Source organism: Callorhinus ursinus, unplaced genomic scaffold, assembly GCF_003265705.2.
Source record: "Callorhinus ursinus isolate GAN/ISIS: 27379988/994484 unplaced genomic scaffold, GSC_fseal_2.0 scaffold5, whole genome shotgun sequence".
Classification (NCBI taxonomy): domain Eukaryota; kingdom Metazoa; phylum Chordata; class Mammalia; order Carnivora; family Otariidae; genus Callorhinus; species Callorhinus ursinus.
The window spans coordinates 17,133,619-17,154,315 of NW_027397067.1; the positions used below are offsets into that span (position 1 = coordinate 17,133,619).

The following is a 20,697-nucleotide window of genomic DNA, read 5'->3' on the forward strand; positions in this document are numbered from 1 at the left end:
AGCTATAAAATAAGTCTGGGGGATGTTATATACAGCATGGTGACTATAATTTATAATACTGTATTGCAGGCACTTGGGTGCCTCAGTCAATTAAGTGTCTGACTCTTGATCTCAACTCAGGTCTTGATCTCAGGGTTGTGAGTTCAAGCTCTGTGTTGGCCTCCAAGCTGGGTATGAAGCCTACTTAAAACAATAAAATAAAGGTACTGTATTATGTATCTGGAAGTTGCTAAGGGAGTAGACCTTAAAAGTTCTCATCACAAGAAAAAAATTGTAATTATGTACAGTGATGGATGTTAAATAAACTTTTTGTAATGTTTTAAATATATACATATATTAAATCACTACATTGTACACTTAAAGCTAATAAGATGTTATACATGTCAATTATACCTCAATTTAAAAATAGGCAGGAATTGCTGAAAATGGCAGAGTAGTAGGATCCTGAGCTCACCTCTTGCAATGAGTACACCAAAACTGCAAGTACATATAGAGCAAGTCTCTGAGAATGACCTGAAGACTATCAGAATAGCTCTTCCACAGCTAAAGATATAAAGAAAAAGCCACATCATGAGGGTAGGAGAAACAGAGATGTGGTTTGGTCAGAACCCACACCCCCAGCTTGGTGACCCACAAGCAGGAGGAATATCATAGGTATAGAGATCCTCCCTGAGAAGTGAAGGGTTCAAGCCCCACATCAGGCACCCACTGCCCTGGGGATCTGCACCAGGAAGACAACCCTCCATAACATCTGGCTTTGACAATCAGCAGGGCTTAGGTCCAGAAGCTTTGAAAATCAGCAAAGCTTAATTCCAGGAGAGCTGGAAGACTATGGGAAGCCAGGATTCCACTCTTAAAGGGCCTGCAAACAAACTCACTTGCTTGAGACCAGCACAGAGGCAAGAGTTTAAAGAGTACTTGGGCGATAAGTTAAGGAAATTCACTAATTTTAGGGCTTGTGCAATAGGGTCAGGGATCTGTAGGAACTTTCTCCAGGAACGGAAGCACTGAAAGGTGCCATTTTTCTTGCCCTCCTCCTGTCTAGCTGGCCTGATGCTGGCGGGTACCAGTTCTGACACTATCTACCTTGCTAGGACTGCTCACCCTGACCAGGTGTTTCCCTGCAGACCTGTCCAGTCCAACCTACCCACCCTGGCAGACACCCCTCCAAAGTGACTCCCATCCTGTTGCACATAGCAGGCAGCCTCAACCAGGACTGGCACCCCACCAAAGTAGCACCTGCCCTAGCAGCGGTTGCAGGCCCGTCTACGAGTGCACCCACAACAGTCACAGCCAGCCACACAGTGACCAGGGGGTACTGTGCTACTGGGCCCCACAGGATGCCTGCTACATAAGGCCACATGTTCAAGACCAGGAGACACAGCGGATCTACTTAATATACACAAACAAAAATAGAGAGGCAGGGAAAGGAAGAGACAGAGGAACATGTTTCAAATGAAAGAACAAGACAAAACCTTAAAAAAATACTAAATGAAATGGAAATAAGCAATCTACCTCATGAAGAGTTCAAACTAATGGTCATAAAGATGCTCACCAAACTTGAGAGAAAAGTGGATGAACTCAGTGAGAACTTCAACAGAGATAGAAAATATAAAAAAGAATGTATCAGAGCTGAAGAATACATTAAAATGAAAAATACAGTGAGGGAATCAATAGCAGATTAGATTATGCAAAAGAACAGATCCGTGATGTGAAATTCAGGGTAGTAGAAACCATCTAAACTGAACAGCAATAACAAAAAAAAAAAATTAAAAATGAGAAAGGTCTCAGGGACCTCTGGGACAACATCAAGTATACTAATATTCACATGATAGAAGCCCCAGAAGGAGAAAACAGAAAGGGAAGGGGCAGAAAACTTATTTGAAGAAATAATAGCCAAAAACTTCCCTAACTTGGGGAAGGAAACGGACATCTAGGTCCAGGAAGCAAAGAGAGTCCCAAACAAGATGAGCCCAAGGAAGTCGACACCAAGACAAATAATTAAAATGTCAAAACTTAAAGATGAAGAGAGAATCTTTAAAACAGCAAGAGAATAACAACTAGTTATGAACAAAGGAAACCCCATAAGACTACCAACTGATTTTTCAGCAGAAACTTTGCAGGCCAGAAAAGAGTGGCATGATATATTCAAAGTACTGAAAGGAAGAAACCTACAAGCAAGAATACTCTACCCAGCAAGGCCATCATTCAGAACTGAGGGAGAGATACAGAGTTTGCCAAACAAAAGTTAAAGAAGTTCATCACCACTAAACAGGCCTTATTAGAAATGTTAAAGGGGTTTCTTTGAGCAGAAAGAAAAAGTCAAAAAATAGAAGAAAATTATGAAGGAAAAAAGTCTTACTAGTAAAAGCAAACATAGTAAAGGTAGTGGACCGGCCACTTATAAAGCTTATATTAAGGTTAAAAATCAAAAGTAGTAAAATCAACTATATCTACAATATTTACTTAGGAAATATACACAATATGACATAAAAAACAAAATGTTGTGAGGGGGGAGTAGAAATGTAGTCCTTTTAGAATGTGTTCAAACTTAAGTGACTGTCATTTTAAATAGACTGCTATATACATAATGTGTTATATATGAACCTCATGGTAACCATGAACCAGAAACTTCTAAGAGATACACAGAATATAAAGAAAAAGGAATAAAAACACAACACTGAAGAAAGTAATCAAGTCAAAGGGAAGACAGCAACAGAAGAAAAACTGAGAACTATAAAACAACCAGAAAACAACCAAGTGGCAATAAATACATACCTATTAACAATTACTTCAAATGTGAAGGGACCAAATGTTCCAATCAAATAACACAGGGTAACTGAATGGATAAAAAAGTCAAGACCCATCTATATATAGCCTACAAGAGGCTCATTTCAGACCTAAAGACATATACAGACTGGAAGTCAAGGGATGGAAAAAATGTTCCATGAAAATAGAAATGAAAAAAAGCTTGGGTAGCAATACTTGTATCAGACAAAACAGATTTTAAAAGAAAAACTGTAACAAGCGACAAGAAGGGAATTACATGACGATGAAGGGGTCAATCCAACAAGAGGATAAAAAAACCCAGTAAATATCTATGCACGCAACAGAGAAGCACCTATATGTGAAGCAAACATAAACAGACATGAAAGGAGAAATTAACAGCAGTACAACAGTATTAGTAGGGGACTTTAATATCCCCCGCTTATTATCAGTAGCGAGGTTATCCAGACAGAAAATCAACAAGGAAACAGTGGTCTTAAATGACACCTAAGACCAGATGGACTTACCATATATATACAGAACATTCCATCTAAAAACAGCAGAACACACCTCCTCTGAGGTAAACTCGGAACATTGTATTCCTCAGGATAGGTCACATGTCAGGCCACAAAACAAGTCTCCATAAATTTAAGAAGACTGAAATCATATCAAGTATCTTTTCCAACCACAAGAGTATGAAACTAGATTACAAGAAAAAAAAAAAGACTGGAAAAAACACAAACATGTGGAGGCTAAACAACATGCTAATAAACAGCCAAGGGGTCAATGAAAAAAATCAAAGAGGAATTCAAACACACCTTGAATCAAATGAAAATGAAAATACAATGTTCCAAAATATAAGAGACACAGCAAAAGCAGTACTAAAAGGGACGTTTATAGTGATAAAGCCTACCAAAAGCACTAAGACAAAATATCAAACAAACAATCTAAGCTTACACTTAAAGGAACGAGAAAAAGAGGAAAAAAAAAACCCCAAAACAAAGCCCAACAAAGTACAAGGAAGGACATAATGAAGATCAGAGTGGAAATAAATGAAATGGGACTTAAAAAGTAATAGAAAACATCCATAAACCTGAGAGTCGATTCTTTGAAATGATAAATAAAGTTGATACACCTTTAGCCAGGCTCATCAAGAAAAAAAAAAGAGAAAGGACTCAAGTAAATACTATCAAAAATGAAAGAGGAGATCAATAGACACCACAGCAATACAGATTTTACAAGACTAATAAAACGAGCATATGCCAACAAACTGGACAAACCAGAAGAAATGGATAAATTCCAAGACATATGTAATTTTCTAAGACTGAATCACAAAGAAACAGAAAATCTGAACAGTCCAATTACTGGCAATGAAATGAATCAGTGAAATGAATCAATGAAATGAATCAAAAAACCCCCAACTAACGAGTCCAGGACCAGATGGTTTCACAGGTGAATTCTACCAAACATTTAGAGAAGAGGAAGTACCTATCCTTCTCAAACTATTTCAAAAAATTAAAGAGAAAGGAATGTTTCTGTATTCATTCTACAAGGCCAGCATCACCCTGACACCAAAACCAGACAGACACTACAAAGAAAGAAAACTACAGTCTAATATTCTTGATGAACATTTATGCTCATCATAAATGATGAAATGATGAAAATATTCAACCAAATATTACCAAACCAAACTCAACAATATATTAAAAGGATCATACACACTCGATCAAGTGGGTTTTATTCCAGAATGTAAGGATGGTTCAACACCTGTAAATGAATCAACATGATACATCACATTAACAAAATAAAGGATAAAAATCATATTATCATCTCAGTAGATGCAGGGAAACCATTAGACAAAATTCAACATCCATTTATGATAAAAACTCTCAACAAACCAAGTATAGAAGGAACATACCTCAATATAAAAAAGGCCAAATAGGACAAACCCAAAAGTAACATCACACTGAATGGTGAAAAGCTGAAAGCTTTCCCTCTAAGATCAGGAACAAAACAAGGATGCCCACTCTTGACACTTTTATTCAACACTGTACTGGAAGCATGGACCACAACAATCAGACAAGAAAAAAGAAATAAAGGCATCTAGATTATGAAGGAATAAGGCCATAACACAGGATGGCAACAAGGGTCCCTCACATGCAAGACAGGGGCTGACAAACCGTATCTTGCTATTTCACACATAACCTCTCATTCCTATAAAAGGAACGTAACTCTAGCAGATGGCAAGTGCTTTCTTCCTTGCAGTGGCCAACTGGGGGCCATTTGTCTTGGTGGGAATCACTGAGTTTTGCCTCTTCCCACAATGTCCTCCAGTGAATTGCCCAGAGTAAGAAATAACAGAAAGCACTGGATCAATAAACAAGACAGGAAAACTATATACTTGGATACCATATACATGTATCATCCAGAATTCATTTCAGGCTAAGCAGTTTAAAAACGGAAAGCACTTTTAATTAAATTTTGAAAATTAAAAAAATTTTTTCTTCTGCCCATTTGCTTCTCAATAATATCTTTTCATGGACAGAACTCCTGTAACTTTTTGGTGGCTGTATTTAACTGAATATATGTATCACCATCTGTAAAAATCATAGGTGGGTAGCTAACTCCTAACAATCAACCTTAAGAAGAAACCATCTGGCCAACTCCACAAAAAGTAATGAGATGATTAAAGTGAAAGCAAAGTGTTAAATTAACTAATGTAGCTAATGGCTATTCTGTCCATCCCACACACTGTCAACCTCACTCTACTTTCATCACCAAGATCCCTGACTAGCAGGATATGTACTTTTTAGAAATAAGGTTTAGAGAACAATCACTTATTTCGATGAGTGACAAGTGTCCCAATAGACTAATCATAGACTATGAGCTATCACAGTTTATATAAGGCTAAACTTTGAAGGTGCTAAGGGTGGCACTGTTTTATTTACATTTAGTTTGACGTAACAACCGAATATTCATATTAAGTTAGAAAAAAAGAAATTTCCCAGATCTTAGATGAGTCAACTGATCCTTCACAATCTTTTTCAAAAGGGAAGGCTAAAGGGAAGGACAACTGTGTAAATGATACTAGAGAATTTTCTGTGTGGACATGCCAAAGTGGGGGCAGGGAGAGGAACAGAACAGTCACCAAAGGGCAAAGGAGAGGTGGAAGAGAAACAGAAAAGGAAAAAAACAAAAACAAAAGGGCAGGGAAGCAGGAGAGAGGTAAGCTGATAAGACAGAGTTCATTGTCTTTACAATTTTGCCTAGAATCAGTCGAATTTATTTTCTGTCAATGGCATACAGACAAACAGAAGGTGATTACAAAGCTATTTTCACCTTACATGGGCCACACAGATTATGGGGAATCATACAGTAATTCTAAAAAGCCAGATGCTCATTGATTCTCAAGATGAATAAAGTTGTATCTGCTTGTCCTTTTCCATGTCTGGCTTCCCTATGAAATGAGTTTCATTCCAAAGTAAAATAAGAAAAAGAATGGTGATTTCGAAGTATATAGTAGTGAACCACCTAGCTGTTACTTCATTCTAAACACTCTGAAGTGAATTCCTCTCCACGTACTGCCCACTCTGCTTCACTTATTAAAGAGAGATTTAGACAAGGAAAAAGTCTAGTTGAACTACATGTACTACTTTTACGCCAAAAATTGTATCCTAAATAAAAATGATTCCCAGAGGGAATCCTTTTCCTGTTCCCAAAGAGAATAAGGAAACATGACCCCTACTCCTAAAACAAAAGAAAACAAAAAAACACAGGAGGGGGTAAAAGATTAGAATCACCTGGTGTTTCAAACCACTCACATTCTATAGATTCTGATAAGACTCCTAAAGAAGCTACAAGCTCATCCCCATCCAACCATGGAGAAGCAGTGTCAGAGGGAACCACTGAATATGTCTTCTCTCTCAAGTGTTCGGAGAAAGAAAAACCTGAGAACCACAAAGCTGGAAGAAAGGATATCTCTCAAAATGTCATTAATCTACCACATATCTGTAGCTATCAAAGCTGGAATCAGAAGATGTCATTGTAAATAGCCACAATCCAAAAGAAACCAAAACAAAAAAATAAAGAACATAACGAGGTAACATTTTCATTTTGGGTTATCCGTAATAGCAGCATTAGCTAGGGTGAGGATTATAACTTTTGATTACTGCTAAGAGTAATGAAAAAATAAAATTATGAGAGTGATTCTTTGGGCTTACAGATCAGTCACTAAAGAAGGGACAAAATGGTGTTCTGCCAGCAGAGGGCTCACAACCTAAAGAAATGAAAGCAACAACCCACCAGGGGCTGTGCCATCAAGGCAGAATCTAGAGTATGCAGTAATTTGAGTAAGTCAAATTCTTCACTTACCATTTGTTAGTCTATCAAATAGAAAGATATCAAAATTCCAATTTCCAACTTTTTCCAGCATACACTGAAATGAAAACCAAACATTCCTACTGTAATTTCATTTCAGTAACAGTCTGTCTTTTGTAGATAGCCCATAGAGAAGTTAGTGAAAATGAAAAGCGATCTAAGAAATGCTAAGTATCATTCTCTTTTTAATCGTGACCTTTCCAGCTGACTCCAAAAAAGTATTCAAAATGTAAGCTCCATTTGGAAAACCAACTATTATTTTGCTTTCCAATTAATGAATGTACAGGTAAGGTTAATGTTTCTTTCAATTCACTGCTATACTCCCAAGAACTTTTCAAGAATTCTAATATAATTTAATACCATGGAAGTGTGGTTCATACACTGCATGGTCTAGAAACTAGATTTTAAAAGTCTCATAAAAATAAGTTATAACAGCTGAGTACTTACTATATTCCATACTGGTAAAAGGGCTAGTTCACTCTTTCTATTCATAGCAACACTATGAAGTAGGCACTGTTTTCAATCCTCATTTACAGATAGGGAAACAGGCTAAACGTAACTAACTTGAGCAGCTAAACAGTAACAGAGCTGGGATCTAAAGTCAGGTGGTCTGACTCTGGAAACGAGGCACTTGACAGCTATATTACACTATGCTTAAATTATTTGTTATTCATTTTCTTAAAAAACACTCCCAACTCGCAGGCATTTATTTATATTCTTTAAGTATCCTTATATACTAAGTAATAGCATTTATTACATTTATTTTTAAGTTGATGTGTATTTCAGTTGAGCAAATAAATCCCACAACCCCAAAATGAAATTGATTGTATTTTTAAACCATATATTTGTAACCTGAAACTTTTGTGGAAAGTTCACTGTTGTATACATTTATCAATAAATTGACATAAATAATACTATTACTAGTAGAGATTATTTATGATAGTACTCACAACTAATCATACACAGATCAATATTCTCACTTTTAAAAGCATAACATGTAAACTTTTCAAAACTTAAAGAAAGCATGAACACCTTCTATTAAGTTGTTCTTTCATCAAACCGGGGAGCAATTTTTTTTTAATGTAATTGTAAAGAAGGTGCTTCGCCCTACGTACACACACTTAAAAAATCTGGCCTGTAAATACTCAGTCAAAAAATAATTTTAAAAATACTAGAAACATAAGATTATTAAAAACCCTCATTTGCTCAAAAACAAGCTCATCTGTGCTCCACCTTCATTAAGACATTTCTTTAAACTATATAAATAGAAAATAATGCTCACAATCACAGGGTTTAGTTAGAAAACGTAAGGAATAGCACGGAGGACCACAGGAGAAGGGAGGGAAAACTGAATGGGAAGAAATCAGAGAGGGAAACAAACCATGAGAGACTCTGGACTCTGGGAACCAAACTGAGGGTTACAGAAGGGAGGGGGGGAGGGGGATAGGGTAACCGGGCGATGGGTATTAAGGAGGGCACGTGTGGAGATGAGCACTGGGGGTTATACGCAACTAATGAACTGTATCAAAAACTGATGATGTACTATATGCTGGATAATTGAACATAAGAAAAAAAGTTTTCTTGATAAAAAAATAAAATAAAATAGGAATAAGATAAAAAAAGAAAAAAGAAAAGAAAACATATAAATCCTCAAAATATCTCAGTGATGGAAGGGACTATGAAAAATCATTTGACTGAAAGTCATGAGGCCTAACATCCTGTGCTGGGTGTACCTCTACCCAGGAGGTGACCTCAAACAAGTCTCTGATGCTCTTCAGGCCATTGATTCCTTACCTACAGAATACAGAAATTAGACCAGAACAGCCATAATATTCTTCCCAGAGTTAAGAGTCTGTGTGATCTTATAGTTTAATGTTCTACTGATCTACTTGTTACTTAATGTTATAATAAATGAAAACATTTTCACTATTTTAGTTAACTTCAGAAATTTCCCTACTTATAAAATGAACATGTGCTCTAAAGGAAAAACCTGAAAAATGGGCTTAACTGATTTTTGCATACAAAGAAAGGTTCTTTTTTTTTTTTAAGATTTTATTTATTTATTTGACAGAGAGAGAGAGACAGCGAGAGAGGGAACACAAGCATGGGGAGAGGGAGAGGGAGAAGCAGGCTTCCTGCAGAGCAGGGAGCCCCATGCAAGGGCTCCATCCCAGGACCCTGGGATCATGACCTGAGCCGAAGGCAGACGCTTAACTACTGAGACACCCAGGCGCCCCACTAAGAAAGGTTCTAATAATTCAATACCACATGGGGGAAAAAGGCTTCATTAAACTTATCAAAAATTAATATTTTCTTGAAAAAGCAATACACACCTTGGCTTGCCCATTATAATCATCATCTAAAATGTTTAGAGAATTTGAAACAGTAGTACCACGAAAAAAGCGTGAAGATCTAAGATACCGCTGGAAACTTAGTAACCTTCTGATATTCCTTGCAGACACAGAAACTTCAATTTCAGATTGAGCTGAAATAAAAGGAGTAAAAGGTGAGTAAAGCAAGTCAAAACTGTGCATACACTATCTTTGTATTACCCCTTTCTAGTTATACACAAATAAAAATAAATCATTATACCACATTTCTAGGAGAGAAGAAATACTTTATTCGTATTTTCAACTAAAGAACTAGGAACGAAGGGGTAAATGGTCAATTTTGACAGCAGTTAGAAAGCTAATGAAAAGTGCGGCTGGATTAATAATCAGGTTTTTTTTTTTTTTTTTTTTTTTAACTCTGAAGCGTTATCGCCTCTCATTCTATTGCTTGAATATGCCGTATAAACATTATGGAACAGAAAGACAAAACCTAGTTTCAAATTATCCTTCATAGTGAGGAGCCAAGTCCCAAGTTTAATCCTAATGAGGTATCATTTCAAATATTAAGATAATTTTACCTAAAGGAAAAGGAGATGGGCCGGAGAAATAAGTAATTTCTATTCTATAAGAGTTCTACAGGATGGGGACAAAAATCCTGTGAGATAGAAAAGCTCTAGAAAGGAGCAAGTCTAACACAACCATTTTTTTTTTCTCTAATTTTAGAACAAACCAAAATTTCCTTAAGTACCAGATGAAGTAACGGACTTGGGTTAAAAGCCATCTCCCAGGGAACACACGTTATCTTTAAACTCTAGAATCAAACTAAATTCAGTGAAATGCTCATAATATAAAACACATGAAAATGGAGACTAAGGATCAACAACTCTACACCTCTCATCCTAACTTCCAGGAGCTTAAAATCACCATGTAGAATGGCAGGTAATCAAACATTCTCCCTTGTGTGTCCAGTCAGTAACTCCTCTATTGGCCTCTAGTACTTTGTCTTCCTATCTATCAAATAATGGCAAGAATATCTGCTGGATTAAATGAGATAATGTATACATGAGTTAAGTAAACGGTTGCAATGTAGATGATGATAAAACTGATGTTGAAGCCACTGCTTGGAAGTATGCTTCTAGGTGATTATCCTAAGTTCCCAGCCTATTCGTGTTGCTCTAAATAAAAGTATCCACTGGCTCCTTATCATCTTAAAATGGACTCCATCTACTTAGTTAGGAAGAAAAGGCTTCATGCTCCAGGTTCTAGCTCTCTCCAGATTTAGCTCAGGTGTCACCTTTCCTGGGAGGCAAACCTGGACACCTGCACACACCCTCCCCATGTTGGAGAAATGGGAGGTACCTCCCCTCCTGGGTTCTCAAAGCTCCCTGTGCACACCTCTATCAGACTACTTCTGATACTGCATTATAACTGCTTACTTACCTGTCTCCTGTAATAAATGATGACCTCCAATGTAGGCAAGAACTACCTTTTTTCCCATCTCTTTATTCCAAAGCCTAATAACAGCATCAGGTAGATCCGTGAAAAATATACTGAATAAATGCATCCTATTTTTGAAATACCTGATGAGTTTTCAGATTCCCATATACTCACATAAGCCAGAAATAATGTACACGGTTATGTACATTTTTCCTAATGTACTCATTTTTCATTCCAGTGAATCTAAAATAGGAAGTATCTAGAACAATTGTGGAGTCAAATTTCTGATCCTTATCAATGTAACTTACATGAAAAGGACTGGAACCAAAATGGTAAAACTATTAATATCAAGTAATAATGTTTGAATTAGAATTAGCAAGTATGAGGAAATGAGGGTAGACTAAGTTCTGTGAAAACAATGTTCCCAAGTGCTTTGCAAAAAGTTCCTCATTTAGTCCTTAACAATATTATCCTTCACTTTACACATGAAAACACTGAATCTACAAGAGATTAAGTAACTCGCCCAAGGTCACACAGCCAATATATAGGATGCAAGCAGACTTTAAAACACAGAACTGTTTGCTTATAAAGCCTATCTCCACACTATGACTCCTACGTTTTTATTAAAATCTTTACAGTATTATTTATTATTAATTGTAAAAAATTTGTGTATAAAATTATTCAAAATTGTTTTTACCTAGATGAAAGCATGCAGGAAAAAAACATGGGGGGGGAGGAAACTAATGTACAAGAATTTATGCCTAATATGATCCTTCTAATGCTATTCTTAGAAAAGAGTGAATCTGGAAGGGACACAGTTGAGTGGTACAAATATATGGGGAGCAGACGAGATCTAATTAATACGATACTAGCACCACCATCTGTTTTCATAAGACACCCTACAGTTTTACAAAAGTGCATTCACGTCAGCTATCCCATTCAGTAATCAGAACAATATGAAGATGACAAGATTATCACCCCCATTTTACAAATATAGCCTTAGAAACCAAAGTAGAAATGCAACACAATTAATCTGTGAGAGCAAAGCATTTAGAAAATTCTAGAAAATGCTGCAGAATACATGTATTCTATCCATTATGGAAAAGTAACCTAAAGAGTTCAAGGTCATGAGCATGACTTCCTGAGCATTCCCTTCAATTTATCTGAAATCACACACAAAAGGCAACAGTTGTATCGTCGGCAAGTGCACTATATCACAGGGTGCACGTGTGTGCACGCACGCGCACACGAACAGCAGCGGCATCGCTGCTTTCAAATTCTATACCCAAACTCATGCACCCCAGGGATAAATGTGAGAATCTCTTTGGGAGAACAGCTGCTCAAGGACCAGAAAATAAACGAGCCTCATTTGAGAGGAAAACCCCAGTAACTCAGTGCACTGTGCTAGGTCCTCCTATCAACATAGCAGGATTCACACTGTCAATGGTTAAGACATCTGGCAGTCTGGAGGCCAGAGCCCTATTCACAAGATCACAGCTGCACCCGCCTGCTTCACTCCCATTTTCCGGGTAATTTCTGACGAGTCACAACCTCTTGGTATCTCACTTTCCTTAACTGAAACAAAACAAAACAAGCCAAAGCAAAAAACTAAACATAATTCATGTCTTCCTGTTTCACAGAGTTCTGAAATTAGTACGCATTATCCAGAGTTCTGGTTTGACCATATTAAGTTGAGAATGAATATTAGACACTGACTCAAGGGGAAATGCTCTCTCACAGGAGCCTAGCACCATCCAGCAAGACTAATCCCATAAATAACCTACACAAAGCATCAGAAGCAGAGCTTCATTTAATGACAGAACGAGCCTTAACAAGTACTGATTATTTCACAGACAACCTAAGAAAGGGGAGAACCTATCCAGATGAAACAGCAAATCATCCAGGGAAAAGTGTTTTCTTCACCTAGAAGGCCTGGGGAAGAGTACTTAAGATTACATTGCGGAAGACTGAAAATCCCATAAGATCCTACAGAGACAGCAGCTAAAACTACCCCAAAGCTTTGCCTTAAGACTTCATATAGGGCCAGAATTTGGGGGAGAGGGGAAGAGAACATTTGATTTTTCTATTAGGCTAGTTATTGAATATGTCATATGTTCACATGTCTGAAAAATGAAAAGGAAGCAAGATGGGAAGAAGAGAAGCAGGGAAAGAAAGTGAGGAGGAGGGACGGGGGGAGGGAAGGCTAAAGGTAGAAAAGAACACGGTGAAAAACCTAACCCTACCCAGTCATCCATCCAACTACTTCCTAAGCCCTCCCCCAAAATGATAATCTTTTTCTTAAAGTTTCCTGTGTATCCTTCCTGAGTTCGGTCAAATATATAAAATCATTATATACTATTTTTCTACTTCTTTTACATAAATGGTAGCATATTCCGTTGTATGTTCTGCACCCTTGCTTTTTAATTTTTCTTGGAGCCCCCTCCCTACCAGTACACAGAGACCTTCCTCATTCTTTCATGAGGTTGTAAAGTATTCCATAATATGGATGAACCATAATCTACTGAACCAGTCCTTTACTGAAGATCATTGCTACAATTTTAAAATTTGCAAAAATACCTTCATTTCGTGAAATATACTTATATTTCCACTTCTTGATTTGTCAGTTTAGGATATCATCCTTTAATATTTTATCACACATGAGGAAACCACTCTATATCCTCCCTTCTCTCCCTTTTCGTTTCCCAACGTTTGTTAGTTAGCAGAGTACAACCTTTTCCTTTCATTCCAATCCTCACTTTTATCTTTTGTTTGTTTAGGTTCATCCTTTAGCAGTTTCTTCCGGGCTCATGAAAACTACATAGCTCACAACTTCTTTCAGTAGTCTTTGTATTTGACAGACAGCTTGACTAAATATAAAATCTTGGCTCTCATTTTCCTTGAGTGAAGATAGGAAAATGAACGCATTGATTCATTACTTTCTGGCACTGAGATTTGCAAAGTCTGAGGCAAACCCTTTACTTCCCCCCTTATAATAGTGATGTGGCTTTTTGGCATGGCCATCCACACAATCTCTTGATCTTAAAGTCCAATGACTTTGTGAGGATATAGCCCCCTGTTAATCATTCTGGGTCATTTTCCCCAGATATAAGGGGTGCTCCTTCAATATTTAAATTTAACTCTTTTGTTACTTCTGAGGAGTTTTCTTGAATTGTATCTCTAAATATTTGTGTTCCACTCTTTTAGCTTTATTATTCAGAGACTAAACTGTTAGGTCGATATGGCTTTACCTGTCATCTATATCTCATTTCCTCTCCAATTCTTTTTTTGTTTTGTTTTGTTTGCTTTCTCATTTTTCCTATCCAAGTACTAACCACACCCAACCCTGCCTAGCTTCTGCGATCGGACGAGACTGATCTTGTCTGTAGGGTGGGCTGGCTGCAGACTGCTTTTCTCATTTCTACCCACTGTGCCTGTTACCTTGGTTAGTGCATATTCTACACCTTGTGCTCCTACCAAGTTGCCTTCATTTCTGCGATCTACTTAAACATTTGCTTTTTTTTTAAAGATTTTATTTATTTATTTGAGAGAGACAGAGATAGCAAGAGAGAGCATGAGCAGGGAGGTGAGGGAGAAGCAGGCTCCCCGCTGAGCAGGGAGCCCAACGCTAGGACTTGATGCCAGGACCCTGGGATCATGACTTGAGCAGAAGGCAGATGCTTAACCTACTGAGCCACCCAGGCGCCACTGAACATTTGCTTCTACTATTTCTTGATTCTGAATATACAGGTTTCAACTACTTTCGTTGTCTTGCCTTATTTATGACCTAGTCCCTGAGTTCTTCAATTTGTGCTTTACAGTGAAGCTACTGCTTCATTTACGTTAAGTGAGTAGCAGAAAATTTGGTCACAATTTTCATCAGCTTACAGGTAGCATTTTTCTGTGAGCTCCTCTTTAATCATTGCTAAGTTCTGCTGCTCTCTTCTACCACTCTGCATAATTCAAGGACCCGATGGGCCAGTTCCTTTTTTACAAGAATCATCACTGAATGGGCTAAATTTTTGTGGACTAACCCTCTACACGATTTTTTTTTTTTTTTAAGTAATCCGTACACCCAACATGGGGCTCAAATTCACAATCCCGAGATCAAGAGTCCCATGCTCTTCCCACTGAGCCAGTCAGGCACCCCTACACCACACTCCTAATATGGATAGAAGTAAAGTCTTAAGAGAGGGTAGAGGAGCCCTCTTAGCTTCCTTACCCAAATGGCTCTCTCCTTTTCTGCCAAAGAGACAGTGTGCTTCTTACAGATGGATCTCTGCTATTTCTGTAACTGGGCCCAGAGGGAGTACACCTACCCCTACTCAACCCAGATCACAGACCAGATGAGGCCAGTAAAATATTTAATCTTATACTTCCGGGTGAGCCCCTAAAAAAGTTTAAGACTTCTTTTGTGGCCTAACATATGGTCTATTCTGGAGAATGTTCCGTGTGCATTTGAGAAGAACATGTATTCTGCTGTTGGGTGGAGTGTTCTGTATACGTCTGATGGGTACAGTGCTGCCCAGGTCCTCTAATGCCTTACTAACCTTCTGTCTCATTGTTCTACTCATTATTGAAAATGTGAATTAAAGTCTCCATTACTGTAAAATTGTCTGTTTCTCCCTTCAATTCAGTCAATTTGTGTTTCATATATTTTGGGGTTCTGTTGTTCAATGTATATATGTTTATAATTTATGAATTTATAATTTATATCTTACATATTTATCATTGTACAACGTCCTTTATCTCTTGTAATCTTTTTTTTTTTTTCAAGTCTACTTTGTGTGACAATAATACAGCCACCCAGCTCTCTTTTGGTTACTATTTACATGGAGTATCACTCCCATCCTTTTACTTTCAACCTCTTTCTTTCTTTACACCTAAAGTTACTCCCTTCTACACAGCATATAGATGGACTCTGTGGGTTTTTTTAGTTCAGGTCTGCCAATCTCTGCTTTTAAGTAGAAGAATTTAATCTATTTACATTTAAGGTGATTACTGATAAAGGACTGACTTCTGCCATTTTGCTATTATTTTGGGTATGTTTTGTATGTTTTTTGTTCCTTAATTCATCAATTACTGCCTTTTTTTCATTTAGCTAACTTTTTAAAAAGATTTTATTTATTTATTTGACACACAGAGAGATAGAGAACACTAGCAGGGGGGAGCGGAAGGCAGAGGGAGAGGGAGAAGCAGGCTCCCCGCCGAGCAGGGAGCCCGATGTGGGACTTGACCCTAGGACCCTGGGATCATGACCTGAGCCAAAGGCAGACACTTAACTGACTGAGCCACCCAGGCGTTCCTCATTTAGCTAATTTTTTTGTAGTGTACCATTTTGACTCCCTCTTCTTTCCTTCTCTGTATATTTTTTAGTTCTTTTGGGCATTACAATTAACGTCTTCAACTTATAACAACCTAGTTTGCATAGTACCAACTTATTGTACAAACACTCCACTCCTATACTCTCCAACTCTTCCCTTTTATCTTGTTATCGTCACAGAGTGCATCTTTACTCATTGTGTATACACACACACAGATTTATAAAAGAGTAACAAACCAGAAGTACAACAATACTGCTTTAATATTTACCTATGTAGTTACCCTTGGCGGTGTTCTTTATTTCTTATGGTTTCAGGTTATTCTCTAATGTCCTTTCATTTCATCCTGAAGGACTGCGTCTAGCATTTCTCATAGCACAGGTCTATTGAAAATGAACTCTCTCAACTTTTGTCTGGAAATGTATTTATCTCTTCTTCATTCATGAACAATAGTTTTGCTAGCTATAGAATTCTTGGTGGACAGCCCCCTCTCCTTCAGGATTCTAAATATGTCATCGTACCCCCCTTCTGTCTTCCAAGGTTTCTATAATGAAAAATCAGTTGTTAATTTTATTGAGGATCCCGTAATGACAAATTGCTTCTCTTTTGCTGCTTTCAAAATTCTGTCTTTGGGTTTCAACAATTTGACTATATTATGCCTCAATGTGGATCTCTGAGTTTATCCTGCACTGAGGTTAGATGTGTATTTCATGTCTTCATCAGATTTACAAAGTTTTCCACCTTTACTTCTTCAAATACTTTTTCTGCTCCTTTCTTCTTCCTGCTACTGGGACTCCTATGATTCATATATTGGTACATACAATGATCTCCCACCATTTTATTGGGCTCTGTTCATTTTTCTTCTTTTTTTCCCCCCTGCTTCTCAGTTTGAATCATTTCAATGGTCTTATCTTCAAGTTCACTGATCCTTCTGCCTACTCAAATCTATTGTTGAATCCCTCTAGTGAATTTTTTCATTTCAGTTATTATACTTTCAGCCCCAGAATCTGTTTGGTTCCTTTTTATAATTTCTATCTATTGAGATTCTGGTTTTGTTCATACAATGTTTTCCTGATTGCCTTTAGTTCTTTGTCCATGGTTTGCTTTAAGCTTTTAAGAAACTTGATTTAACATTTCTGACTAGTAATTCTAATGTCTGGGCTTCCTCAGGGATGGCTTCTGTGAAATTCTCTTGTTGTATGTATGGGCCATACTTCCTGGTTTCTTTGTATGTTTTATAGTTTTGTTATTTTTTAATTTTTATTTATTTATTTATTTATTTAAAGATTTTACCTATTTGACAGAGAGAGACACAGCGAGAGAGGGAACACAAGCAGGGGGAGTGGGAGAGGGAGAAGCAGGCTTCCTGTGGAGCAGAGAACCCAATGTGTGGCTCGATCCCAGGACCCTGAGATCACTACCCAAGCCGAAGGCAGACGCTTAACGACTGAACCACCCAGGCGCCCCTATAGTTGTTTTTTTTTTTTTTTTTTGAGAAGTGGACATTCTGACTATTAAACTGGGGTAACTGGAAATCTAATCTCTCATTCCTCCAGTACTGCTTACTTTTGCTTGTTGTGGGCTGAAGCCATCTGTTTTGACTTCCACACTATTTTCACCTTTGCATATCTATCTGCCTTTGTGTGTTCCTTGTTGTGTGTGGTCACTGAAGTTCCTGATCCATTATCTCTGCAGTCAGTCAACACAGTGACCCAACACAGATTTCCTTAAATGTGTGGCTCCAAAAGGGGGAGTGGAGGGGAGGAACAGATTCTTTAAATCTTCCAGTAGATACTGCTGGGTGAAATCTCTGCAGTTGTAAGGCTGAAACAAAGGCAAATGTCTGCGCCTACCACTCAGGGATCTGACAGACTGACTTAAACATGCAACTCCAAAGTTTTGGAGAACAAAGTCCCCAGTGCCTACCCTGGCTTCAACAAGCCCCTCCAGGAACATAGGCCACTGTTCCCACAGCTAAGGGGGCTGAAGAATGGGGAATGATCACTGGTTTGTGTATGAACTGCCAAATAGCAGCCTCTCCCTTCATCAAGGACTCCCAAGGTTATTATAAGTGTCCAATCAGGATCCAGAAACCTGAAATAGTAGACTCTGGTCTTTTTCTCTAGTTTAGTGGTTGTTTTGGTAGAGAGATAAACCCCTCGATCTTCTTACCCTGTCATTTTGAGTGACATCTGACCCTTTCTTCTAAAAGATGTGTTTTTCTTGGTCCTTTCTGGGAGTAGCTACCCTAAGCCATCTGTTCTGCTCAACCAAAGCTTGAAAATGGGGAGAATTTGCATGGGAGGACTTATCTGCATAGAAACGACCAATGTTTAACAGTCTGGCACTCCAGATATTTTTCTATGAATCATTTTCTATATGCAAGTGTATATATAGTTTTTCTTTTCTCTAAGACAATTCAGGGTAATTTTTTTTCACTTACAAATTCATGAACATCTTTCCAAGTCAATGAATAACACAAGTACCAACATTTTTACTAGCTATGTATTATTCTAAAATATGAAATTATCATATTACTTAATCTTTTTGATTTAGGCTGTTTCTAACTTTTACTTTTCTTACAATTCTGTAATAAACATTCTTATAACTAAATCTTCACACACATCCTAGTTGGAAAAAACCCTCAGAAGTAAACAAGTACATAGGAGCACATTTCAATGGCTTCTAAAACACACTGCCAAACCGGAGAATAAGTTGTCTAAAAGAAAATTAGAGAGGCTTCCAGAACTGTCCTAGGATAGCTTCCAAAATATGATCTAAGAAAAGGGATCAGTGACTATAAATCAAGGATGAAGCATGCTGATGTCATTTTAAGATGGAAATTTTCAGTTTCGTCAGGTGTGCTCCCCTCCCATTTTTGCCCCTTGCACACACACACATACACAAATGGATTCCCTATAATGATTAGAAGTAAAATCTTATGCTGAAACAAGAGCACTACAGAGGAAAAAAGGGTATCAAGTTGAATAAGTAGTTATCATTTAGGGATATATGAAAAAGGCTACATGGGAACTAGAAACAGGAATGAGTGACTGAGAATTTGATTAGTGCCCTCCATTCAATTACTAAAAAGCTCACCGTCTGACCATATTACATAAAATCTGGCCCTACTACCAATACCGTCATAAGCTCATTCTGTAACTTGAGGCATGCCATTATTTATTTCCCAGCATAATACACAATAGATTAAAACTGTCTTTATTAAAGCCCAGCTTCCACCAGGCTAGGACTATTTATTTTAAGTCCCAGGCTTGTTCTAGTTTACATGGTTACCCACATTCCAATCCAGCTTAGAAAGCCAACAGGGCTCACTGAATTAATCAAGTTACTATTAAAGAGCTGTTAGCTCTGCTGGTTCTCTTCTAAAATATCACATTACCTCACTATGTGACCATGAACAAACTAATCAGCCTCCAAAAAACTAAATGAGTGTTGTTACTGAATGTTCATGGGAGTTACTTCCAGCCATCCATTCTTAGATTCTAACTCTGGGCCAAAAAAATGAAATGTGGGATAGCAGGCACATTTAGAAGCAATGTTTTCCCCTAATATTAGGAAGTAGACAGGAAATACAAGCAAGAGGTTAAGGAAACCAAAGGGCTGGAGAATGACACACGTTGAGCAGTATTACTCCCGACAGTCCCAGACTCTTCTCTCTCATTCCAGTCACACGGCAAAGGACGTCACTGATACTTAGTTCTGAGACAAGAGGTTTTTAACGGAAAAGTCTTGGGATCTTGAGACCTGATCACTACTTGCTTTAATGGTCCACAAGAGGGAGCCCTGTAGTCACTATATCTGCCACCTTAAAATCGTAAACATCAACTTAGATGCATGTAATCATGAATTATCCCTGAAGATTGTTTAAAGAATGTTTATTTATTTTTTAAGACTTTATTTATTAATAGAGAGAGACACAGCAAGAAAGGGAACACAAGCAGAGGGAGTGGGAGAGGAAGAAGCAGGCCTCCCATGACGTGGGGCTTGATCCCAGGACCCCGGGATCATGACCTGCCTGAGCCGAAGGCAGACGCTTAACAACTGAGCCACCCAGGTGCCCCTAAAGAATGTTTTTTTACATTCAGTTCCAACTCAGTGGAATGGTAATGGAATAAAAAACCTGAAGACATTCTTTATTCTAATCTCCCTTTAATTTCCCTACACACACACACACACACACACACACACACACACAGCCGTATCTGAAAGCCTAGTGTTAATACTGAATAATTACATTTATCAATGTCTCTGGGAAAAGAGATACTGGGAAGAATATTTATATTTATATTATATTATAAATATATAATATTTATATTTATATTTATATTCAGCCTGTGTGGACACATGGGGAAGAAAAGAGCTGGGTGCATAAAGCCACGGCGAAGTCTTTAGTAGAGTAAGGAGTATGTGCTGATACGGAGAAGCAGCACAGCGGAGGGGATAAATAC

The 20,697-nt window shown here is 37.8% G+C and overlaps 1 protein-coding gene across 8 annotated transcripts in view; it reads right to left on the reverse strand.

Moving 5' to 3' along the window:
- Nucleotides 1–20,697, reverse strand: part of PDE7A (phosphodiesterase 7A) — a 208,599-nt gene that overhangs the window by 19,684 nt on the left and 168,218 nt on the right. For all 8 annotated transcript variants that reach the window (XM_073892831.1, XM_025870648.2, XM_025870647.2 and 5 more), the window contains 2 exons: nt 9,477–9,628; nt 7,138–7,201 (listed from right to left, as the gene is read on the reverse strand). In XM_073892831.1, the coding sequence (XP_073748932.1) occupies nt 7,138–7,201; nt 9,477–9,628 (216 nt within the window). The remainder of the gene's footprint in view (nt 1–7,137; nt 7,202–9,476; nt 9,629–20,697) is intronic.